The sequence below is a fragment of the Hyalella azteca genome, unplaced genomic scaffold, assembly GCF_000764305.2.
Source record: "Hyalella azteca isolate HAZT.00-mixed unplaced genomic scaffold, Hazt_2.0.2 contig14808, whole genome shotgun sequence".
Taxonomy (NCBI): domain Eukaryota; kingdom Metazoa; phylum Arthropoda; class Malacostraca; order Amphipoda; family Hyalellidae; genus Hyalella; species Hyalella azteca.
In genome coordinates, this window is record NW_025944682.1 from 359,828 (window position 1) to 386,233 (window position 26,406).

Genomic DNA, 26,406 nt, shown 5'->3' on the forward strand with positions numbered 1-26,406 from the left:
ATACGATCAGAGACACGCACATGTATTTCAGTAAGAAGCTAAGACAGCAAATTATAAAGCGCGACAGACGCGCGGCAACTTCGGAACACATCAACACGTCGCGGTCACGTCTATGTGCATCAATTAAAGCTTTATGCTACCTATGATACCTAGTTACACTGAGTTCGACCGCCTTAAAAATAACTAAACATGGGAGTCGTTATTTATAAAATAACCTCCATCGAACAACATTAAATACTTTGAATTTCCAAAGCCTCTTACAAGGGAGAGAACTATACCGCTAGGAGATCAAATCAAGGGCTTTATCTGTAGCCGCCTCGAATCCAAGCAATACTTGACAGGCAATAATAATATTATATTTTATCTATCTTCATATGCTCAATTACAAACGTCTCAAAATAATTAGAGTTGAACCTTTGCTTATTCAGCATTGACCGACACGCTAGGATATCATCGATGACAGACTGAAAGCAGAGCTCTGTTGAAAACAAAATAGACGGACAAGACTGTGAGATCACTTAGATAAATCATTAAATTTTAATGATGGGTTTTTTAAATAAATTCTGTTTTGCCATGCACTCCAGTCCATTGTAAAGTTAACTTACAGACGTTTTATGTCGCAAAGCATGCAATATCGCCTGAACGTTTCAAATAATTTTTTTCAAAATTTGGTAACTTTTAGGTTTACTACATCTTACTTCATCATTAAATGACTCGGACATGTGGCACTGATTGAGTTGAAAATAATCGAGCTAAGTTTCTATCATAAAAAAGTTTCTAGTTTGAAAAATAATCTGATAAATGTTTCATATTATTCCTTAATGAATATAACTATTCTAAAGATATCCTCAAATTAGCATTTATACCCGTATATACAGATGCGTTGTAAAAATACTAGTTTGATGTTTTTTAGTTGGTAAATAATCATTTTAAATTTATTTTGAGTCTACACAACGGCGTTTCTAGTAATTCTAGACCTGCCACATGACGCCAGTGATACCCTAATGCCAGTGTTGAATTTAAAGTTATTACAAGTACATTTGAAGGGTTATCCATTAAATGCACGCATTTAATGTAGAGACCACGCATTTTTGCTACGTTTACCGCGCCGCACAACACCGACGTAACTCGTTTTGTTATAGTTTGACTTGGTATGTTTCGTACTTGATTCAAGGAGTGATGCAGGCAAGTTGCCTGATTACCTTAGCATTTTTAGGCAAATATTGGATTTATGTATCTTTTATGATACACGGTGAATTTAAGGGATGAAAGTGCGTATGTCGCACGTTGTGCGTTTAAATTGCGTGCTATATGTCGCACGCAACTCAGCTATAGTCTGTTATGATTTAAGTGTTTGATTTTAGTTCGACGCTGGCTGTCAACTTACCAGGTTGAAGGGAATGTTTGTTATGTTCCTCTTAACGGGAATGAAGGGAATGGTTGTTTTTAGTTAAGAATCATGATCAGAGAATTTACACTCGTTTTAGGTTCCTAATGTGTTCATCTGTCCATGTTCGAAATAAAACTTTCTAATGGGCTAGTTAACACCACGTGCAATATTAATTCAAAGGCACTTATTTTTACCATTGTATGTTAGTTTTACGAAAACCGATTTTAATTTGATAGCTACGAAAAAGTTGCATTTTCAAATCCTTCGAACCGAGTACGATTAACATCCAGTCTTCGCGATCCGTCTCTGAGCACGGGTCAGCTTGTATAAGGGACGCAGCCGTGAGCTACATTCGCAACTCTTGCCCTGTAGCCAACTCGCAGCCAGATCATGTAATAACTACACTCATTCAGAGTGAAAGAAGCCACAGAGTACAGCGCCGAAGTTTACGGCCTTCTCATATTCATACTCGCCCACGAACGGTGCCTACCCGCGTGTAGCCTAACTATATTATATAGGAATGTTGCCAAGACTCTCCACTTCCTTGCAGCCAATGACTGGCTCTACCTTCTCATTTACTCCGACTCTCCTCCTTACTGCAGCTATGAGGTTAGGTTAGACTCAGTCAGATTTATTTTGGGTGGAGAGTCGAATAGAAAAATAAGAAAATAGGTAGGCCAGATGCAAGTCTGCATCGCTCAAGAGCAAGCATGATTTATCGGTGGTGACTTGAATTCATAAGCTGCAATGCCCTCCATAGCGTGCTTGACCATGGAAAGTAATATGAAGTGAGTAAAACTGGCCTCTGACATGGACTCGTGGAAGCTGAGCCACTACTAAATCTATTTGACATTTTTGTCTTTTCCTTCTAAATATCAGATAAATCTTTGTACTAGATGTGTTTTTTTTATCAATGCTGATATTTCTTGGATCAAAGAAGAGGATTTCCTCATGCAAAGGTGAACCTCGTTGATGTCTTCTATAACACCGTTCGCTGTGTCAGCAGCCGTCAATGCAGACCCTCCCTTCAAATGCCGATTCTGTGAAATGAATGAATGATGAGCTTAAAACATTAACTGATGAGTGTTTCAAGTACATTACATTTCATCAGGCATATACGTGTTAGTTCTGTTCACTTCAGTTTCTGAATCAAAATATGTCCTCACTGGCTCTTGGGGGGATGTCGAAAGCAAGTACTTTGCAAATTAATTCTCCGTGGATGAAATGTAACTTAAAGATTGTCAAGAGTATTAAAATATTCAAGAATTTAAGCATGTAAGCAAAAGGCTTGTGTGCAGCTACCAGTATAGAAGGTGGGTAGTTCTTAAATTAACCTTAACTTTCAATAGCAAATAAAATGATATCCCATCTTAAGTTTCATATCTTCACTTCTCTTAGAGTCCATCCTGCAAGCTGGCCGCGTCTTGCAGCGTTGACGCCTGCTGCTTCTCCGGCATCTCTGAACGTCGCCCCGACCGACAAGTGACAGATCGCCAAGAGGATGTGCAACTCCGGCAAAACTTTCCGCATTCATGGATGTAGCGTCGCTTTTGTTTACGCCTCCGACGGAGAATCACATATACGTAGCTGTAAAATTTGTGGGCTTAATATCGCTTCATTATTTAAAAAAAAAAAAACATTATTATTATTTCCAGTTTTCTACAATAGGTCCCGAGATATCTCTAAAAAAAGAGCGAAAAATAATCGGGTTGCTTTCATGAAAAAAAAAATGATTTTACTAATTAATTAAAAAAAATTCACGATTCTAATCATTTGATGTTTATTGCAAGCACAAATTTGTGCGCTAAATATAAAAAAATAATTCCTGCTAGCTATTGCAATAAACTAACTTCATCCAATCCTTCTGGAAGCTTCATATATAACAATACATGGTGAAACATCTCGAACTTTCGAGGAGTAATACGAGATGTACGGTCGATACTACTAACAATACCAACACACTATCTTCAATGACGATTGAGGTGTCACAATAAAGTCACGGTAGTAAGTTTGCCCGTTTTATAAAACAATGCAATATCGATATTAAATATTTTATTTGTTTTTAAGGGGGAAAGACGAATCCAAATCTGAATAATTATAACCGGAAAGTTAGTCTCCTGTTCATGCAAAACATTGTTCATTTAGATTCACGTGACAGCTAGTGGCGGTAGCCGTAAGATAATTGACACGATATATCATTTAATTTTATTGGCACATTAAAATAAATGATTTGTTCACACATATCTGCATATATGCCTGTGTAATCTCTATACTAGTTAATGGAAATTTAATTATGTAGATCAACTATTGCGTATATTACGGTAAAGCCATCTCTGCCGTACTCTATAACGCTTATGCGCTGTTTACTTACGGATTAATAACGAAGTTGAGTGCTATTAAAATATCAGCTATCCTGAAAACTTTAGGGTTGTCCCCGAACCACTTTTGTTGCGAGGCAGGTATGGTGAACTGCGTGCAGAGAGGACAGGAAATATGACATGCACAAGTAAGCAGGCAAGTTATCTGCGTACACTGTTAAAAAAATTACCGTTAACGGTATTACCGGCGTTTCAGTGGCCGGTCGGCACGTGAAAATAAACACCGTGTCGCCGTTTTTATTCCAATTTAACACTGAAAATCCGTAAAACATCTGATAAAAACGGCGAAAAAGTTTATTTTCACGGGACGACCGGCCACTAGAACGCCAGTGGGACCGTTTTTTCTAACAGTGTATATTCGAAGTTATATACTTTTTGGACGTATATTCATAGGCGAAAGTAATCGGAATCATTAATGGATTTGTGAAATTCACACACTTCTGATGAATCATGTTATCAGAGAAGCATGTTATCAAATAACTGGTTTAAAACGAATATATACAAGTCATTTTATAAGATGTGAGAAAAGACATGAGACGATTGAAATTTTATACTTCAACACAACCTGAAAAATTATGATTTTTACTGTCGTCTTGTTAAATATACTTGATTAATAACGTACAAACTGTGGCATCCAGCAGATGAGAAACACGATGCTCAGCACTGTCATAAGCTTGGCAAAAGATTGCTCCTCATGCGTGGCGTGCTTGTAGCGCTTGCTTATCGAGACTGAAGAGCTTCTCCGAAGTATTTTGCTGCTGCCTTTGGCCAGATACCTACGAAGACTTGACCTAGCGTCCATAAACGACACACTCTCCTGTTCCATTAAAGTAGGCTTATCCGCGTCTTTTACGGGATTTGGAGGTATGTAGCAACTTTTAGAAATCGTACTTCCCTGATTGTTGGTCTGTACGTACTCATGCTCGACTTTTTGTATTTTGCATTTAGCGTCGACATCTACATCGCTGTATCTCAATTCTTGCATACAAAGGGTTTTCTCTTTTGGGTCAGTGTTTTGAGTTTCATTTCCAACCAGTGGAAGTTCTTCGTCAATTTTTCCTTCGTGGCCGTCTGGTGGCCTGTCCATTTTTTTAGAAGACCGATAGCTATCACGCGAAAATGAAGACTGTTTCTGCATGGCATAGGATGCCCTTGAGCACCTCATGGGCTCGTTTCGGCTCCTGCCAACGTGACACAAAACCTTAATGACGGACACGTTGCAAGCCACGATCACGGCACACATCACCATGCCTGAGGGAAGGCAAAATGCTATACAGAAACAGCAGGAATTAAATAACATGCGGCAAAGCGCTTTTTAAACGATTTGTGCATTAATTTATTTGTTGGAAAACTTCAACCCAATCCTCACTATTTTATTGGATTTTCCTGCATGGATTCAACGAAATATTCATAATTTCCCGGCAATGTAGCTGTATACTAAATATACCCTGCGATATTGATTCAACTGCCGTGGTTATTGTACCGGATCAGGTAGCGTTTATTTGCCATTTAATTGAGCACCTCAGCACAGGAATGGTCCTTAGAATCTCAACGGTATTATGACGTCGACATATGAACGTATGACGTTGACTCACCGAGACAGAAGACGAGGTAGGCGTATGCCACGTCGCCTGGGCGCGAGGCGTCTCGGTATCTGGCGCAGGGGCGCGCTAGTGTCTCGTCGTACCACAAACCGAAACCCAAAAGTGGGCAGCACACCAGCGCGGCGTTGGTGCCCCATAACCCCAACACAAACTTCAGCAAGCCTCCCGGGGTCACGTTCTGGTCAGAGCGACGGCATTTTAATGTTAGCTTAGCTGTTGTGGCTTGCTGAATTAAAAGTAGTATTTTTAACTTATTATTTCCGAACTGCATGATGTCATTAAAACAATCCGAGTGCACTTGACAGGTCAGTTTTCAAAATACCTCGATTGCTGGACTCGCAAATAATTAAGTATTATTGCGCAAATAAAAGGCCACAATAATTCACAATATCGTCATTGAAATCATTCCATGGTCAATCTTCATCGTTGGTTACAATATCACAGAGTAAATGCATCGATAATTAACGCAACTAAAATTCACTAAGCCGAATTTAGAACATTAATTGAAAAATGAAAGAAAAAACAACGTTAAATAATCACAAGCAGAAAAACTTATCCACAATTTTAAAGGAAATACAGTTAAACAAACGGTGCAATTACACCTGGCCTCTCTTGTAAAATAGAGATTTTAAAATTCGTGTGCCAGAAATTCTGGAAGTGGAAGCAAAACTTGGCGTAAAAGCCGAGCAAATACGTTGCCATTATTATACGTAATTAGGCGTGCGTTTGGAGTTAGAATTAGAACTGATGCAACGCCAAATATCAAGCTTCAAGATCTATGTTTTTTATTTAAAAGATCGGACGTCAAACCACGAAAATTTTGAGCATCACACCTCATCTTAACGCATTGTCTATTAATGGCGCAACCCTTAATTGTAGGTAACCTCGACAGCCTGAGAAATTTCTAAGGGCAAAGAACTTAATTAGAGCACAGCTGAACAAAGCAATGACGCTATTGGAAGTCCTCTTAAAACTACCAACGAAATCAACAAATAAAACCAATATGGTTGAGCCTAAATTACCCATCAAAATATGGCATCAATCAATGATCTACCGATAATCTGAAAAGCTCGAGTAAGTTCTTTTAAGTGCCAATGTTTGAACATGCATTCGTTCTTGGCATTTTCCTAAACAGATATTTGAATGTTTCTTTAATTTATCATAAACCCTCTTTCTACCTAAAATTAATAATTAATATCTACTGCTGGACTGACTCTGCTTAATATGTTGTTCCGATTCGTTCTAAATTTGTACCTTTTGGTAGAAAAATGGATGGGAGAGCGCGAGCCAGCGCTCGACAGCCATGGCGAGCGCGACGAAGCCAGAGCCAAGCCCGAAGACCCTAAGAACCACCCTGACGGCGCATGACCATTTAGTGGACCCCACCCTGAAGTACAGCGTCACGTACATCTGCAGGCACGACCCTAGCAACGCCACCAGGTCGTTGGTGGCCAAGCAGCGCAGCAGCAGCGTCTGGCGCACGAGTTCAGGGGTCATACTTTCAAAAATCGCTAAGTGAACGTAAGTACTTACGCTCTATTTTCTTGTCTATGATTAAGTGAACGTAAGTACTTACGCTCTATTTTTTTGTCTATGATTAAGTGAACGTAAGTACTTACGCTCTATTTCTTTTCTATGATTGGTGTTTTGCTTGAAAGGCCGCCAATGATTGGCTGATGAACTTACGATCTCTTAACTTTTTTGAAAGTATAGGCCCAAGTCACGAGTGATGAATCATAACTCGGATTTAAAAAGTCTCACTAAATTAATCAGAATTAAAACTATTATCAAAATTGACAATGAATATTAATTTTTTAAACATCGATCATCAGTTTTTTGAGTATACAACATCGATATTTTAAACATCGATCATACAACTTATGGCTTCATAAACAAGAATAACTTTCTCCAGGACGAAAAATTATTGCATGAATGAAATTAAGTGAGTGCACTGTATTTTATAACCATACATCGTGAGTTTAATACAAGTTTGCCGCAGGAGCTTTCAAAACTAAAAAGATTGCAAAATAACTTACGATCATCGAGTAGGCTTCATTTTCAGATATTTATCCAGGTCTTACAAAATATGGATGAAGTGAAATCAAGCATTCATTGCTATTTCAATATTGAATTAGGATACTTATGTTGGTCGTGAAATGTTGCTATTTCAATAATGAATTAGGATACTTATGTTGGTCGTGAAATGTATATAACAACCTAACCTGTACACAGTAATATTCCACAATCTAGAGTTTATCTCACTTGTTTTTTGTACTTCTTCGTCTCTGACTTGCCAATGATGACGAGGGCGAGAATGTTACCGATGATCCCGACGGCGTAGCACACGGTGACCACCGCCTGCACGCCCAGCTGCAGTCTGGGTCTCGCTGGAGCCAAGTCCTCTGGGGAGGAGATGTCCAACTCCTCCTCGCGGCTTAGGTTCAGGAACAGCGTGGCTGTTATAAAAATTCAGTACGGTATCAAACTAGAGTATGAAGAGATAAAAATTCTTGTTGTTAAGTGAATGAATGAACTCGTTTTTGCACCGAATAGTCGCCGATAATTAACTACTTAAAATACGTGAAAGCAAAATCTTAGAGGAAGTCATCAGTGAACAAACAAAACAAAAATAAACTCGAAAAGAACACGTTATAAAATATTTTTTATGAATTCATTTTAAATGTAAATCAAATTACATCAATATGCGTTACTTCATATTTCTAAGTCCTTTGCAATAAATAGCCTTTACTTTGAAATACATACGAGTCGAAAAGGGATGTGTTCAGCGAATATTTACCGTTCATATTCAAGAGTTCGGTGATGGATGAGCGTTGTGCATCATTCAAATTGTAAAATAATTAAAACTAAGAGTGCACGTCTGTTAGTCCAAATAGTCCTGGTGAATTCTGATCCTGTGGAAATATGAGAAACATGTGAATGAAATTGTCATATCCGCTATCACGAGGCACCATGTTAAAGTTACATGAATAGTGACACGGAAACAAATTGGAATAGTGACATTGAAACAAATTGAATAGTGACACGGAAACAATGTTAAATTGGAAGGGCTACGTCGATTGCACTATTTTGTTGAATGACAATGGTAAACTGATGCCCATTCAGAAGGCATCGCGTAGATGCTTCTCAAGTTAGATCTTCACATATCGCGCGCCACAGTCAACCTTTGCTTCATTTATCACGTGCCGAACTCAAATTATACAAAGGGATCTATATTTTAAGCGCGAATAACATTATTTGCATGCCTTGCATTCTATTAATTCTTAGACATAAGGTTAGTCGTATGGCTGTACAAGGATGAAATTCTCATTTGATAATGATAGATGTTGACAATTTCCCGGGCAAGCATAAAAATATGGAGTAATTCGTATTTATGTACTCAGTGAACGAAAGTATTCAATTAAAATATCTATTTACGCCCATGAATTTTCAAAAATTGTTCATATTGAAGGAGTATATATCGCAATTGATAAATCTATTAAATACGGTTACTAAGCTAAAAAACTATTTAAAATAAATTCAAATGTGAAAAGTAACTGCCATGCCTCAATTTAATTAAATCTCAGTAAATTACTTTAATTGATTGAAAAGATATTGCTACCTTCCGACTTTTAAAAAAATCCGGAAATAACTTAAATTCCATTATCCCAGTGAAAACATTCATTTAAATGCCTTTAATTTAATTCCTATGCATGATATGCAATGATGCAATGTATGAAACGATTGTTAGATAATTGGTTATTGGCTGAGACATGATAACGAAGCTTCAAGCACAAACCGGGGCAATAATGGGTCTATTTGGAAAGCGATTTCAAGTGATCATATTTAGTAACTTGCTCACGAAAGGCTTTTTTTCAATAGTTCTTTCACTAATTTGTAGGTCTAAGTAATCGAATAATTTATTATTTCTCATCGCCGTTAATACTGATTCTGATCATGCAACCCTCCTGCTGTATGCGACGCAAACTGAGGTAACGTCAAACAAGAAGAAGCATCGATAAAGTTGCCTGCACCGGGAGAGATAATTCGCTACCCTGCAGAGCACACTGCGCCCTCTGTTAACACCACCTCGGTAAACACTGCGATAGTCACTAATAGTCCAATTATTTATAAAACATTTCCAAAGTTTCCTAGAAATTGGCTCTACGAGTTGGCAGTGTTTATTATACTAAAGCTCAAGTGTGGCTTGAAATTTGGCGACAAAAGCAAACGATTTAAAGTCGACGTTGTTTGTAACCTTGGGTGCATTGTGGCTCGAAGAATGTTAAAAAATATAACTCAGTACTCACTGCAGTGAGTGACAGAGAGCGCATTTTTTCGTCGACGAAAACTTGAGGTCACGGACGGACGGACAGAAAGACAGACAGATGGACATGGCGAACACAATAGTGCATTTTTTTCCATAAATGAGAAAATACGCTAAAAACGCGAACGTACGTCACTTTTCCTAAGCATGCATTAGGATCATCAATCCTATTCTATCGGATCGAAATTTAACTTCAAAGCCATAGAGTACCGACTTCTCAGAAACGCCTTCATTATTTCTTACTGCGTTAGCTTACTAGTTATTATATGCAGGGCAAAGTTCGTAGGTATCAAGCCATTGATGATCGCATTACTGATGCATTTGATCCCGCCTGCGCACAACTCGTACGTACACGCAATTGACTCAAGCAAGACATTAATTGTGCGACGGAATGAGCATGTTAGTCTCTCGGGTTAAGACTAATTATATACCGTATAAATAAGTTGCGACTGTGCAGCGACCATCGCTAGGTGTCAAGTTCGATTCAGTAGTCAAATGCGGTGCTTGAATGCTTGGTTAAAAATGTAAGATCAGCAAGGTCAACTCAGGGATGTGTTTGTATATGTGAATAATTTTTTTGTGCGTTGCTTGAGGTGACTGATGGATCCCCACAGATATTCAATTCTGTATACTGAAGTCATTCACTTACTGTAGATGAGGCCAAATAACGTCCATCAATTACAGTGGCAAACTTTTTTCTCCGCCTAATTATAATAGAAATATGTACAAATAATTCCATAAAAGTCGTGGATTTTTTAGCGGATATGAAAAAAAATGTTTGTTCAAGATCGAACCGGGAGTAATTACGGACGCAATACTTTATATTTGATATCAATGATTTTTAATCGAGGAATATTTCTCGCATTGCTCTGGAAATTGTCAAATAACTTGGCTCATTGAATAAATCGCGATAAGCTTTTTTCGCAGAAAAAGTAAATGAAATGATTTTTTCGACTGTATTCTCAAATAATTAGGTCAGGATAAATATAGCTCATAAATACGACGTAAAAACTACAAATCATCAGTCTATGAAATATTGATAGAACTCCCATGTAAAATAAGGTTGTTTCATTCTTTCGTTGCTGTGAGAGCTATTACCAGATGAGAAAAATACCTGAATTGAATGATTCTTCGCATAAATATTGAACATTATTTATCAGGGCGCTATTTACGCAGGCAAATGCGTGAGTTTGACTACAGATCGGCGCGCCCTAGTTTCGGCTTATGTGAATAGACGTCTACCCTCGAGAGAAGGCCCTCGAGAACAATTTATGGTAGTTACAGTAGAGTCTTGAAAGCTTGGCGAGAGTAGAACCTTTCGCCCGCATGTGGCTAGAGTAGAATCTCAACTCGCAGAGCACTCCCTGATATACAACCAAATCAGGCTCTTGACTCTAAATTGAACTTCGCCCGAGTTCGTAATTGATATGTGAAAATAAATACGAAATTTATCATCAGAAGATATTAAATTTGCTCCCGATCATGAATACGGCTATGCTAGATATTCCAATCCGTAATATAAGAGTGAAATAGCATTGAATTTGATGGTAATAATTAAGTAACAATCTTAATTTCTTCTTCTTACTCGAGAGAGAAATGTATCCAAAAGAACATTGAAAATGTTCTTTTTCAATGCCGGCGGCATTGAAAAAAATTGACGTGAGCCACGAGACGATTCATTTCCGGGAATTCGTAGATTTGCAGGAGATCTCTAGTGACTCGGGATTGAGCTTCATTCCTCAAGACTGCTGGCCGAATTCTGGCAAAGAGGAAAGATGCGACCTGCCAGAATTCACGGAGGATCGTTGATGGCATAGATCGGGTTCACGCAATTTAACCCCCGAGCGGGCGATTTTGCAAACTTACTCTTTGAGCCGCCCGAAAATTCGCGAAAATTATGCAACGCTTTAAATTTATTAAAAATAATTTTCGAAAGTTAATTTTAAGTGAACTTTTAGAATGAAAAGCAACTAATCATCCAGTGGAATGTCACGTATTCGAAGCTCAGGCGTCGGTCATATATACGACGTCAAAAGAGGAACCGCATGACATCAGATGTACATCAGACGCAAATAAGTACCTCATTAAACAAGAATTGATTTATATACATTTTTATATTATTATTGACACATTTATATACATCGAGATATTGTTGAACAAATTGTTACATTATTATTATTTTATTATAAATAAATGTTTTGGAACAAATTATTTAGGTTCCAACGTCACGAGATCTATTAGATCTACAATAACAGAATATGCAGCTGTAGCCTTCATGAGAGATCAAAGATCCTAACTTGGAAACTAATTCAACAAAGAAACGGAAGCAATTTGCCGAGCAAGAAAACAATTTGGCTCGAAATGAAAGAAGTTCTTCGCAAATATTTCTCTACTACGACGCTGAGCACATATATATGACGGTCAGCCGCCGCGACGGCCGAAAGAAGGGAAGGAGGATAATCTTGTCAAATCGTTGGGGATCACGCGCTCGCTAGCCAGACGCAGAACAAAAGTACGAGAAAACAAGAACTTAGAAAATCAAGCAGAAACTACTGCACTAATTCTATAGATAAAACAATATTAGTGAACTAATAAAGTAGTTTAGCCAGACCGTCCAGACGCAGAACAAAAGTACGAGAAAACAAGAACTTAGAAAATCAAGCAGAAGCTCTGCACTAATTCTATAGATAGAACAATATTAGTGAACTAATAAAGTAGTTTAGCCAGACCGTCCAGACGCAGAACAAAAGTACAAGAAAGCAAGAACATAGAAAATCAAGCAGAAGCTTCTGCACTAATTCTATAGATAGAGCAATATTAGTGAACTAATAAAGTAGTTCATGGAACTATATCGGCATGACTGGCAGCGAACGAAATGAAACGCTATTATGGCATGCAGGATCTTTTCAAGCACTTTAAAAACATGTCATATATAAAAAAAGGCAACTGCAATTGTGAATTTTCTTGTGAACTCTCTTGTGCTGTTGTTTGAAAATATTCGGTCATATAATATATATATCATATATATATATTCGGTCATATGTATTCGGTCATATATATTCGGTCATATACAGGGTGCGGCGTGGGAACTTACTCTTTTAAAAAAATCACAAAGTAAAAAGTATTAAAGATAGCGTTTTAATTCTTTCTTTTTTACAACTGCGAACGCGCGCTCCTCTCTCGACCACTGCATGGTCGCAACTGAACTGAGTGGACGAAAAACTTCATAGCCCGCGCACCATATTGCGCATGGCGCCACCTTCCTAGGACTAATGGCCGCCACGTGGCGCGCAATTCAAATAAGTAAGTTCCCGCGCCGCACCCTGTATATTCGGTCATATATATATGAAAATATTGAATATTGTTAAATTTTCAAGGTAGAAGCATCTTAAGAAATGATATCTTAATGTTTTGTTCGCATTTAAATTACAAATATCTACACCCAGAGGACTACAAAATGATACGCAAGGCCTGTCGACGAGTCCAACCGGAAACGCACACCTTGACCTTCTCGAATTTTCACTCCTTTGAGAATTAAAATATTATACATGGTGAATATTTCTTCTCATCATCGAATTTTTTCCGACGAGAAGAAAATCTTTTTCCGGCAAGAAGAAAATCTCTTTCCTGCAAGAAGAAAATCTCAGGTCGGGTCGTAAAGAGTCCATTGGATCGGATATCGCTCACAAGAATAGAAGATAAGACATAGAGCAGCCCGGTCAGCTTATTTTTCACGGTTTCCAGTGGCGCTCTATAGTGTATTGTTAACCGTGAAAAACAGGTCCACAGGTATCCAGAGCTCGCCTGAAGTTAGCTTCATGATTATGACGCTGGTGTTATATTTTATTGAATTCAAGATGATGAATTCAATAATTCATGATCTAAAAAAATTCAAAATTCATGATCTAAATTTTCTTCTTACATGAATGCAACACGGATGCAAACTCTTGCACGTAACAAGTTACAGCTAGGTGAACTTCCAATTCAATTGGCCACGAACGTTTGCATTTCTCACATCGCCTGGAGTTAGCTGCAGTATTTTGACGCTGGCATTATACTTTATTGAATTCATGAGAACTAAATTTGCTCCTTACACGAATGTAACATGGATGCAAACTCTTGCACGTAACAAGTTACAGGGGAACTTCCAATTCAATTGGCCACGAACGTTTGCATTTCTTACATCAAGAACCAGGATTGAGAGCGCATCGCAAACGCATTAAAATGCAGCAGACTCGATCACGCAGTTCAGGCTCCTCGTCTAAAAGCATCGATAATGCAATCAATATTCCAATTTAAATTAATAAGAAGTAAAGCGTGCAACGAGTGAACTGAAGATGGACCGAATGCATTTGCTAATCAGATGCCATTTGATCTTTAATGGAGGGCGCAATCAATGAAAAAATTTAATCAGGTTATTTCTATTTTTCCCTTCTAATTATTTTGTTCCCTGTCATGCACATCGGTTGGCTTCCTGCTAATGGAAAATATTAAATATATTAACTTTGAAGAATATCAAGCGTCCCATAAGCGTGAAATACGATGTGAAGCTCAGCTACACTATAAGATACCATTGCAATAAAATCAGTAAAAAAGATTATAGGTCTATTAAATCCAGATGGAGTTTAATTAGAGAATTATATACACATTTTACAATACGTAATCGTTCTAACAATTTTGCTTCAGTTTACCTTTATTAAATTATTACCGTTGCAATGCTTAATTACTATCTACTGCGTTTCCCAACACATATCACATTCTTTGATATTCAAATTATAGTTCACGTATAAGAATATGCTAATACGAAGGTAAATACAAAGCAATTCCAATAGAGACATATTAGGATTCGAAGAAATTTGTCTTTAGAAACTCTAACGAGTATAATATTATGTTGAGTGCTTACATCTCAAGCGACGTTATTATAGTCTGTGCGTTATTATAGTCTGTGCGTTATTATAGTCTGTGCGTTATTATAGTCTGTGCGTTATTATAGTCTGTGCGTTATTATAGTCTGTGCGTTATTATAGTCTGTGCGTTATTATAGTCTGTGCTGCAGCTTGCGTGCACCTCTCGCCACAGGTCAAGTTTAGCTGCGCCCCGAGGACAAGCAGGCAATCACAAGATGAGATTAATAAGCATCTAGTCGATTATGCTCATTCATTTTTAGTTACGGAAGAAATTTATGGTTATTGAAGGAATTTATAGTTAGGGATGAAATTTATAGTTAGTTTGCGGAGGGAATTTTTCGTTACGGAAGGAATTTATGGTTAGAGAAGGAATTTATAGTTACGGATGAAATTTATAGTTTAGTTACAGAAAAATTTATAGTTACGGAAGAAATTTATAGTGTAGTTGCGGAGGGAATTTATAGTTACGGAAGGAATTTGTGATTAGTGAAGGAATTTATGGCAACGGAAGAAATTTATAGTTTAGTTACAGAAAAATTTATAGTTACGGATGAAATTTATAGTTTAGTTACGGGAGGAATTTATAGTGACTGAAGAAATTTTTAGTTTAGTTACGGAAGGAATTTACGGTTACTGAAGGAATTTATAGTTACGGAAGAAATTTATAGTTTAGTTATGGAAGAATTTATAGTTACGGAAGAAATTTATAGTTTAGTTACGGAAAAAATTTATAGTTTAGTTACGGGAGTAATTTATAGTGGCTGAAGGAATTTATAGTTTAGTTACGAAGGAATTTATTCCCATTCGATTACTCCCAGCATTCATATAGAACCAATTTCAGTTCCGCTCTTCACAAAGTTACTCGGTCCAGAAGAGGATAACACTAAATTTATCACCAGAAGCTCTCATTTGCACGCTCAGAATATGAAAACTGATCGTGTTTTTATAATATAACATAATATAGTGATGTCGGCACTGAAGAGTAGGCCTGATGTGGCCTGTCGCCGATTCTTTTCCTTTTCGTGCCTTGTTCCCAGATGATCTAAAATCATGTCATTTGACCGGATCTTTTCATGACTGACGGTAGTTTGAAATAGCTACTCGACTTCCACCGGGTTCGATATGGTGCTATATATAGGCATTTCAAGTCTGAACATATATTTTTCAATAGCTTTATCTAGTCTGTTCTTGAACGCGTTCATACTCGGAGCGTCAACGATGTAATCGGGTAAGCTGTTCCACATGTCGGTGATTCGAAGCGAGAAGAAATTTTGTCGCGTGGATAAGTTGCAGCGCAGTTTTAAAAATTTCGTTCAATAAAATGCTTCAATGTTGTGAAATGAGCTGTGCAGCGTAAAGCCATTGAATAAAATTTTCTGGATTTTCTTGATAAAATAACTTTTAAAATCTAATAAACACGATACATTTATAAAATTTATGAGAAAACCTTTTCTTTGCATTATGTATGAGACGCAAAAACTTTTCACGGACTAAAAAAGTAAATATTTTATAACCTTTAGAAACATTCCTCCTACTTGGTACCAGGCCGGCAAGATCATGTATTCAGTTTTCATTACTTCAATCAGCATGAAAATCGGCTTCATGCGCCGGCCAATTAACTCATTAGCCCACGTGTAGCGTTAGCTCCTCTTGTACGATTGCCTAATGAGGCTCTGAGAGCAGTGAGAGCTTCAATGAATTCCTGCAATTAAATGGACGACTTATTCTGTACATGACACGTGGCGACCTGCAGTGTCACGTACAGGCTGTGTGGCACGTGGCGACCTGCAGTGTCACGTACAGGCTGTGTGGCACATGGCGACCTGCAGTGTCACGTACAGGCTGTGTGGCACATGGCGACCTGCAGTGTCACGTACAGGCTGTGTGGCACATGGCGACCTGCAGTGTTACGTACAGGCTGTGTGGCATAGTATATCAGATGCGATATAATTATAATTTAAAACAAAAATTCAAAAATCACAAAGCGGAGTTATAATTCAAACAGGCTACCCTCCTTGCGTCTTTAGCTTATTTGGATTAGTTTTTTCGCCCAATCAATCAGCCGATTTCTCACAAAAATTGGTTATAAATAAATTAATTATAATCTTTGATGGCCCTTTCAGTCTCTATCTTCAGTAAGCTTTTTACGTAACCATCTTAACATCAACATAGCACCGCTGCACCGCACGTCACCTTGGTGACAAGAAGAGCCTTTAATAGCGACGACACACTGCATAGGATGATAGGAATCATCCGGTAAAAATAAATAATATCTGGAATAGGATTCTGTAATAAGTGGAAAATTTCTTTCCCAACTGTGAATCAATTGGAAAAGATCTTATCTTCAGAAGCGGAGATCAGCCAGTTTCCAGTCTAGCAGCCGGGGAACCCGATGCTCCCGTACTTTTAAAAGCATTGCTAATTTACCGCGCGTTCCTAGAAATTTATGGGAAATTCCGACATTTTGAGTCTGCCTATATAGAGGGATCTTTAAAATATTATCAGGCTTGGAATTTTATGAGAAGAATTTATGGAGGCTTTCATCAAAGTTTGGTCTCCGCGTACGACAAACATACAGAAAACTTCTCAGTGATAGAAGCGAGGGTAATGATGTTGAAAATGACTTCAGAAGAAGGGAACGCTTCGCTCTTCATTTTATCGATCAATAATCAAGAGAGGAGAGAAACCCCGTTCTAGAAAATCTATGCAACTAAATTTAGAGCCTATACTTAACATCCATATAACATCTCTGTTATTATAGAGCCTACAATCACGATCAGCTGTGAATGGGCGTCTAAATTTTGGTTCTTCAGTCTTTGATGCATCAAGGGGCATTGGTATAAATTGTGCTGTAAATCGCAGGGTGATCAAAGGCCGAATGCGCCACCAAAATGTCAGCAAGAGGCAGGCTTGCAAGAAAATATGAAATACGGCGCTGTGCTCCTTTGAGGGAAATGTTTGGTGTTGCTGTGGTTTTCAGATCTGAGGAATGTGTCTGGGGTTGCTGTGGTTTGAGGGTCTCATTAAGAAGGTGGGAGGTTCGATTAGATGCTTCGAGTTCAGCTCCGATAACCACACAAAAAAAAAACTTACGAAAAATTTAAATTTCAAATTTCAAGGCCGCGACGAAGGCCTCTTTAAATTAAACAAATTATATTGACTACTGACTACATACGCATGAGAAATTTGGTCTGAGATCCAATTAAAACTACAGAAAAAAGCAAATTGTAGCACGCGCTCAGGGCCCTTGTCAATATAGTTAGTTGCAGATTCTGGTACGAGAACCGGACTCTTTCAATTTCATTAATAATTATTCTTGCTCCTCATCAAGAAAGAAACGACATACTCCGTTCGTGATCAGAAGTATTACATACTCAGCAGATTAAAGCCCAAAATATCCTTTAATCCAAAGATGCGTTCGCATGTCATCTTTTATTATGGGACCGTGACAACATGCAATATCGTTGAAGTGTCCAGCGATCGGACAGTGACCCTCAAGTCGCTGGTAAATTAATCGAGAACCCATTCAGGGGATTGCCAGAGACATCTTGTTCAAGATCCTATCAAGGGCACGAGCCCGGCCTGGCCATCATTTATTACGATTATGCCGTTTAGAACAGCGTGGTACATCGATCGCCGCAATGTTTGCGTGATGATTCCTGTCCCGTTTACGAATTAAAAAGTCGAAATTTTTGCTGGTTAGTAATTTATTTCTTCATTCGAAAAGAACTGAAACAGAATTATTTCTATCAAATAATTGAATTTAACTTAAGGGGAGCGCAGTAAGCATGTTATCATCGGCCTGATTTTTAGTACCTATTTGATTAACAGCCAATAATAAGATCAGCCACCATGGTCTTATTATTCTCATTGTGACGAGCTGCTCTAAAATAAACAATTTGCAACCATTCTACTCGGTGCTTAGATAGGAGCAAGTGTAACAGGTTTGCGAACGTAGGTACTATTGTTACAATACAAATATTGTTCATGCAAAGTGTTCAAGTGGCGGCTTCCTTGCATGTTGGATTGTAATATACACGGGTGCGTCGGGTGGAATAATAAAAATCTCAAACGTTGTTTAGGAACTGCGATTTTACTTTTTTCAAATCGTATTTAATTCAGAGTCATCCCCGTTTCCCCAATTAAAGCAATTGAATATTAAAACGAATTAAATCCTAAGCAATCGATCCAAATCAAGCTTTATTAGTCATTGGCCAGTTTTCAAAAATAATGGCCCACAGATTTATATTATGATAATCAATGCAACTCAGAAAAATGTGATTTCTATTCGTCTTTGCATTTTACAAAAATGAAGAAAGTCTATCTTTTAATCTCGAAATTATAATTGGTTTCAGAGGCAGCAGTTCAACGCTGCACTTCATTAACAAGCAAGCATTTTGTGAAAGTGTTTCAAGTGTTCACGCTGTAAAGAATTGTCCCAGTTTTTATGCAAGCCAATGAAGCGTGTTCGCGGTCTCAGCATTTTAAAAAAATTCCAAGCAAATTTACAGCCATTATTATGCCGGTTCCTGTCCATAAACGCTCCAAAACGCCGACTCAGGCGGGGCCATAAAAAATTGTTTTTGGTTCTACGTGACATAGACCATGAAATTTGAATAAAAGTTTGATAGATTTTTTATTCATTTAGATAAATTTCAAAATACCGCATCGTGAAGCTTAAGTGTTCTACTTAATCCTGGATATACCTACCTTCTTCCAAAATTTCCGCTACAGTTGAAATAACAGCAAACATTGCGATCTTCATATAGTCTTAGCTGAAGTGCAGATATTTACTGCTGCTTGATAGCAACCGAGGTAAGGTTTAATATATTTATCACAATAATTTAAAAAAATTACGTCGCCGAGATTCCATACGTTATATGAGGCTTCATCCGTGAGTAGATTTATCATGTGACACACATTCTGTGTTTTTTTCCAAAGTCGCAAATATGCGCGCTGAAGGGAGACAGCGCTCTACGTACACTGTTAGAAAAAACGGTGAAAAAACGGTCCCACTGGCGTTCTAGTGGCCGGTCGCCCCGTGAAAATAAACTTTCGCTGTTTTTATCAGATGTTTTACGGATTTCTTGTGTTAAATTAGAATATAAACGGCGACACGGTGTTTCTTTTCACGTGCCGACAGGCCACTGAAACGCCGGTAATACCGTTAACGGTAATATTTCTAACAGTCTATGGTCCAAATATGATCCTAAAGATAAGGATCAATTGAGCAACGCCACAGTGGATCGATGGCTTGCATTTGCTATAGAAGCTTCAAGGACTTGCAAGCTGCGCCCCTAATGCCGAGCCACGGCGTCATCTCGGCTGACAAGAGCTGCTATCGGATGTCTCTGCTCCCCAAAGATAGCAATAGATGACCTCACTATGTTAGGATCATCCATTTATCCATGCAGCGCATCAACACCACTCCACGTATCACCTTTTGCATCACGCTCGAGTATCGCGAACACTCGGGTACCTAATGACGTAGAATTTAACGCAAAGTTAAATCGCTGCAGTTATCGCTGAAGATAGATTTTTTCTACTGTTTTTAACATAAGCAATATTTTCGACTATACTATTGAGAGATTTAAGTATTATTCGTTTGGATTTTTTTCAATCGCAATTGCCGAACTGTATAGATGACTTCATGACTTACGTATTTGCAACGATGGAACTGTTAGCAGCCGCATATTACATTGATTGGTTTAATGTTTAGGCGAGACGGGCCAAACGTGTTACAAGCGCGCAATATTTGAGGTCAAGATCGATTTGGACAAACTTACGGGCGAAGACCATAAACATCTGTAAATAAACATAAACATCGGCAGCATCTTGGCCACACGAAACATGTTCATTATGGAATTTATATGCCGGTAATTATATTAAGAACAAGGTGCCAGGTGCCAGAAATCATATACCTTAGATTTGTTTGTTAGTTGTTATACAGAAAATTTGTTTTGTTATCAGAGCTTTTGTAGCACGTACATACATTAAATTGTTTATTTCAACACGGGTGGTTAATGGCCAGAGAATTCGTCAATTTAAATTTTCAGGGTCGAACAATATTCTTCAGATGACATTAGTAAATCCAAATGCAGGTTCAAGGGAGTAATATCAATTTATTAACGACGTTTCGAATGTAACAACATTCATTTTCAAGTTACGGAAGCATTGAATACAGAAATTTTGATGGAAATAAGTAGGTACATGATACAAGTAAATAGGATACAACAAGAAAATTTTAAATAAAATAAATTTAAATACAACAAGAATAAAAAAAATTGTTTATCAATACAATTGGGAATTTGAGAGAGGAGTGTTATAAACAATTAGTAAACATTGCTGAAATATGAGGTTATTGTCCTCAATTGTATGTACACTAGTAACGTAGAGGCAGTCACTAATGCCTCACATTATTCGGATAAGAATTTACGTGCATAATACTGTGGTCAAATGCACGATCACCAGCGCATCCAGTCTCCTACAAAAAGAAACTGACGGTGAAGAAGAGTGGTTAGAATTTTCCCGCGGCTTGCGTTCTTATCCTTCCGCGCACTGAACTGCAAAATGGACCATATTCCAGAGCAGTCTTATCTCGTGAACACAGGCGAGAGCTTATATAATTATACTTCAATATGGAACGCGATTGTTATTACCGACCTTGCTTAATTATAATGTTTGTTTGTGGTTCATGTGGCTACTAGTTTGTCAACCGCTACAAAACGGACGTACATGTTTTCTCGTAGTATCTGATACTCATACGTCATAACCCTATAACATGTGTCTAAGAATAACAATTAACGAAATAACAAAGTGCATTTTGCTGCAGGTTAAATCCAATGAAGGCTACAACGGAAAGTGAGAAATGCTTGGAGAGAAAGTGATGTTGCAGCGCCTCTACATGGTGCGAATGAATTCTTTACTGGGCGCATGAATGTGGCTCTCTATAATAACGTAAAGGGTAAGGAATCTCAGACAAATTAAGACGGGGAAGCTTCAAACACATTTTTGTTGAATGCATCGCATGCAATCAGCTCTGCAGGTCAAATGCTGCGGCGACACATGCCATGAAAATGGGAGGAATGCAATGCAGGTGCAAGTCTCATTCATGACTATTTTTTTCAATTTGAAATATTTTTTTACAATTATACCCATAGTGAGCTCCAATTCGCACTTCGTTTAATTACTTTGATCATTAAAACATTTTTTCAAAGTACCTCTTTATCATGGCATGCATTATCAAGATTTATCAATAATGAATAACGTCTTAACTTATATTGCTTTTTAACGAAGATATCGGCCCTGGATCTCACTCAACGCCTCAACGATGAGATTCCTTATAGTAACTGCACAACTTTAGCAATGAAAACTCGCAAAGGCGTCCAAGTGGATGTTTACAGCACCGTGTCTGTCGACTGACGGGCGCTCATTAGATTACACGAGATTGCCGTGTTACAGCTCGTGGTGTTATCGTTTAAAACATCGCTTTGAAATTAGCTTAGTTGCCCGCCATAGATTTGCCTGGATAATCATTATGAAATTATTATATATATGTGATGAACGAAAATTTCATTGAAATAAATATAATTTTGTGGAAACTAGTGGAGCGTAAAATTGAACAGCTGGTGCAATGAAATAGGTCAGAGTAACAGTGTCTTAGTCCCGCTGTGCCATTCGGTCCTAGTAAGTGACAGTGAACGGCGGCTTGTGCACCGGAATTAGCATACCATTTGTATCACTTGTCTCCTGTAGCCCAATACTCCTGAGCTTTGAATGCGAGGTGTACTGTAACGATGTCGTTCCCCATCACTTCCCCAATCATTTCGAGGAACATTAATAACTGACAACTGTCGGTATATTCCCACAGGAGTGTGAAGGCATTCTAAATAAAGTTGTATCCATCACACGTACAAAGAACAACGATTTAAGTTCAAATGTAGTGCGGTGGTAAGCTTTAAATCTTGAAAATACCAGCAATATTTCACGAAATCTAACAGTAGAAATCCAGAGGTTTATCGTTCAAGTGCAGAACCATTACCAATGCATATCATCAATCATCGGGTTCGTTCAATCAAGCTATGGTTAGAAGTGTTCTCTAAATATTTGCACATTCTGACTCCAATTCGTGGCAAAATGTAATTTTTTACCCTTGTGCAGAGTTAGCTTGAGTAAATTGATCTGAACTGCGCAATTCATTTTTTATTTTCATCCGAAATCGCGCAGTCGATGTTCTTCTACATTGCTGGCTTGATTTTTTCTGGTTAATAGTTTAGAAAGTATCCAAACTATACCATGCTATTTTCTCTCGCCCACGCATTTCTAAACGAGCAAAATCAATATTAATCACATGTCGCGATAAGCAGCTCTCAAATTACCCCAATAAATAAGTCGTTTAAGATCACAACAACATGCGGAAGTGACAATTTGGTTCCGTGGCGGAGTTTTTTTTAGCGAGGCGAGACGTTTAACACTGGGAACCGGTATCGCGATGGTCGCCCGCGGGCAATTGACCTAAAGTATGAATATCTCGCCTCGCCCTGCGAGACGTGCTGTTTGTATGGAGGGGGAGGCATACCAAGCTAAATCTTTACCGTGAAAATATTCATGTAATCATGAGTTATTATAAATTATTATTATTGTGCTAACTTATGATCAGTTTTTCGATGTCCAAATTTCCCCTTGACTTGCCTGATTTGATTAAATAAATATCGACTTCATTCGTTTAGGTAAATGCCCGTTTTACTTGAAATATACCTCATAATATACTATACATTAATTATATATCGGTATTGTTGAATGGCACAAGCTTTCACAGAATTTATATTTATACCACTTTATGGATCGTAAACAATAATTGATTAACAAACTATAATTATTACTCACGTAAACGAAAGTGAAAGCGTGAGTAGTTAATCGAATACAGTATTGTTATCACCGAAAATGATGTAAGAAACTTAAGTTATGAATCCAAATTATTAATATGATGAAAATATGAAAAACAATATCCTCCTATTCCATTCGAATACAGTGAGGCTCTGAAAATCGTCTCCAGAAATGTTCTTTTCTTCTGGAACACAAAGCTGGCAACACGCACACAGCAGTTGCGATGAACCCATGAAGGGCGAAGAAAGGGACTGGGACTCCTGAATTGTCAATTAGCGGAAAAAGTGGTTCAACATTTATTAGGAAGGAGTAAATAGCTTAAAAAGTTCGTGAAGCAAAATTATAGAAAATTCGCTCAATTTTAAATCACATCTTAAGAACAAATAGTTTAATTTAATTCTTGCGATTCACAATTCAGTTTTCTTATTTGCAAGCTTCAAACCAAATATTCTTAAAAAAAAATTTTTACCAGGAGTTGTCCGCAGGATAAAACCATAGTTGCACACAGAAACAACTTACAGTGAAGCGAAATATCAACAGGTCACAAAGATCACACACAGCAGTGAAATATATCCCAACCTTATACTCCTATGGTTCGTGGCTGTCTGAACTGCCAGGAGAGGCAACGTGAGCACTGTCACTCCAGCAAAGATGCTATTATGTGAGTGCAATTTTTTATACGGAATATAATGTAGATTTTTACAAATTATTGAAGAAGTATAGTGCTTAATTGATATCCTATTATTATTGATTATTCTTCTCAGGGGTAAATATCAGTATACTTCTATTTTCCCTAAACCTCTAGTAGATGGCGCTCTTGCGCATGTAAACAAATTTCTCCACCGAGCTAAAGGCCGAATAAATGTTATTGCTCCAATCTTTGACAGAGATCTGGCCGCTCAGGTGCTTTCCAGCCTTCTGGCCCCACAAGTATTCAACCAAATTATAAAAAAAATCGCTCCGATCATGCAATATTTCAACAGGGCCCAACAGGACTTGTTAGATTATTGAGTGTCAATGAGTGATACGTAGTTGATGAAGTTTAAGATAAGAACTGTCGGGTCACTCCTCACTCGGGTGTCGTGCTAGCCAGCCTGCCTACCAAGAATTCATTTGATAAAAATGAATGTCATACCGTCTGCCGAACATAGGCCATTAAAAAGGCCGAAATTGGGGCCTCCTGATGTTTATCCTCAAGATGCTAAACAGAGAGAAGTGAGTATAATTGTACATGTACTGAACTAATTACAAGAATAGAATAGAATAGAAGTGTCGGCGTTGAAGACATAGGCCCATGGCCTGTTGCCGATTCTTGAACTTTTCGTGACTTGATTCACAAGGGATCCGGCCTTTGGAACCCGATCTTTCCATAGCTCCTGCATAGCTTCGTCTAGTCTGTTTTTGAAGATGTTCATACTCGGAGCTTCAACGATGCTATCAGGGAGGCTGTTCCACATGTCGGTGACTCGAAGGGAGAAGAAATGTTGTCGCATGGATGTGTTCCAACGCTGTTTTTTTAGTTTATAGCCGTGGCCCCTGGTGTTGGTTCTTGTTTCAAATTCAAGTTATTTATTCTTCATTGATTAAATCACACTGTCACAACTCACAAGTGGTGCTTTGCCACTTTACCTTTGGGGCTTGGGCAAGATGCAAGTGGTCCTTTCAGTCCTTTGAAAGTTTGAAGTCACTCAAATTCTACTATGTCACAGAATCTAATGCATGTATCAGATATGTGCATTAGATCTGTGGCATTGTAGCCATCCAGAGATTTTTTCAATTAGCTCATTCATACTTAATACTTATCAATTTTAAAATTTATTTTTAGGACTGGTTTTCATCTAGGTACTCAAGATTTAAAGTAATATCTTGTTTATGGTAATACTGTTATGATGAGTGGTATCTATGATAGCTAGGTACTTTACTGGTTACTGGTCTACTTATAAAACTAAAAAATGACCTTGAGGAAGAGTCTAAGAGAAAGTCTGCTTTGCTGCTATGATCCTTAGACTAATATATTGATTTAAAAAGAATCCATGTAATTTTAAAATATAGGAACAGGATACGAACATTTAAATTTTCTCTGACTTTAGCTGATCCATTCGTTCATAACAAGAAAGATTAGAAATTTCCTACTTGATTCTAAAATTTTTTAGTGTCAAGGTGACATAATTTTGAAGTCCCAAAGAGGAAAATTTAGCAGTAGACTACCATGAAACAGAAGAAAAGACCAATAAATCTGGCCAATTTTACCTGCTCCTATTGCCATTATCAAATTTATTCAATGAAAAATATGGAAAACTGACTATTTTTACTACCATTTTAGAAAATCACTTATGAAAGTTTAAACAATCAATTCTACCATGAATTTAAGAAAACATCTGCCAATATTCAAACCTAATTGATGACTTTGGAATCTTATAGCTTGATTGTGCACTTTGGTTAGCTAAGAGACAGGTGACAAGTTAGATGCTTGAGGCTCTTCTCAGGGGCCTGTTTGTCTCTCCAAGACTGTACTAATTTTTATACTATTAGCACAATGTGGGGCAGCCCATACCCAGGATGGTGCCGTTTTCTGCAGATTAATCCGGCCTAAACGAGGCTCCAAGCCCTTCTACTGGCGTACAAAGAGCTAAAATAACATTGGCGCACACGCCCGGCGTATGTCCGCATCTGGCTTGTCCCGACGTACCGTACGTCTGCATCTGGCTTGTCTTGGCGTACGTCCGCATTTGGGTAATCTGGCTTGTCCCGACGTACGTCCTCATCTGGTTTTGAGCATTTTAGTGTATACTAATGCGTTTTATGGCAATTTAGGGCCTTCTAATGCGATCTAGTGTGTTCTGTTACAATCTAGTGCCTTCTAATGCGATCTAGTGCCTTCTAATGCGATCTAGTGCGTTCTATTACGATCTAGTGC

The 26,406-nt window shown here is 38.0% G+C and overlaps 1 protein-coding gene across 1 annotated transcript; it reads right to left on the minus strand.

The window, feature by feature from the left end:
* Nucleotides 1-2,038: 2,038 nt before the first annotated feature.
* LOC108670773 lies at nt 2,039-24,081 on the minus strand. The gene is made up of 9 exons (XM_047884193.1): nt 24,009-24,081; nt 8,170-8,284; nt 7,635-7,828; nt 6,627-6,845; nt 5,364-5,550; nt 4,391-5,019; nt 3,762-3,859; nt 2,780-2,977; nt 2,039-2,430 (listed from the first exon to the last, which is right to left on the minus strand). The coding sequence occupies exons 2-8, from the start codon at nt 8,174-8,176 to the stop codon at nt 2,785-2,787; spliced, it is 1,527 nt and encodes a 508-aa protein (XP_047740149.1). The 5' UTR covers nt 8,177-8,284; nt 24,009-24,081; the 3' UTR covers nt 2,039-2,430; nt 2,780-2,784.
* Between the last annotated feature and the right edge of the window lie 2,325 nt (nt 24,082-26,406).

What these genes read in the sequence shown, in the direction of transcription:
- LOC108670773 (XM_047884193.1), bottom strand. An exon ending in CTACCTCGTCTTCTGTCTCG is followed by an intron (nt 5,020 to 5,363) that starts GTGAGTCAACGT and finishes GCCTTCCCTCAG; the next exon opens with GCATGGTGATGTGTGCCGTG. An exon ending in TCTGCTGGATGCCACAGTTT is followed by an intron (nt 3,860 to 4,390) that starts GTACGTTATTAA and finishes CTCTGCACGCAG; the next exon opens with TTCACCATACCTGCCTCGCA.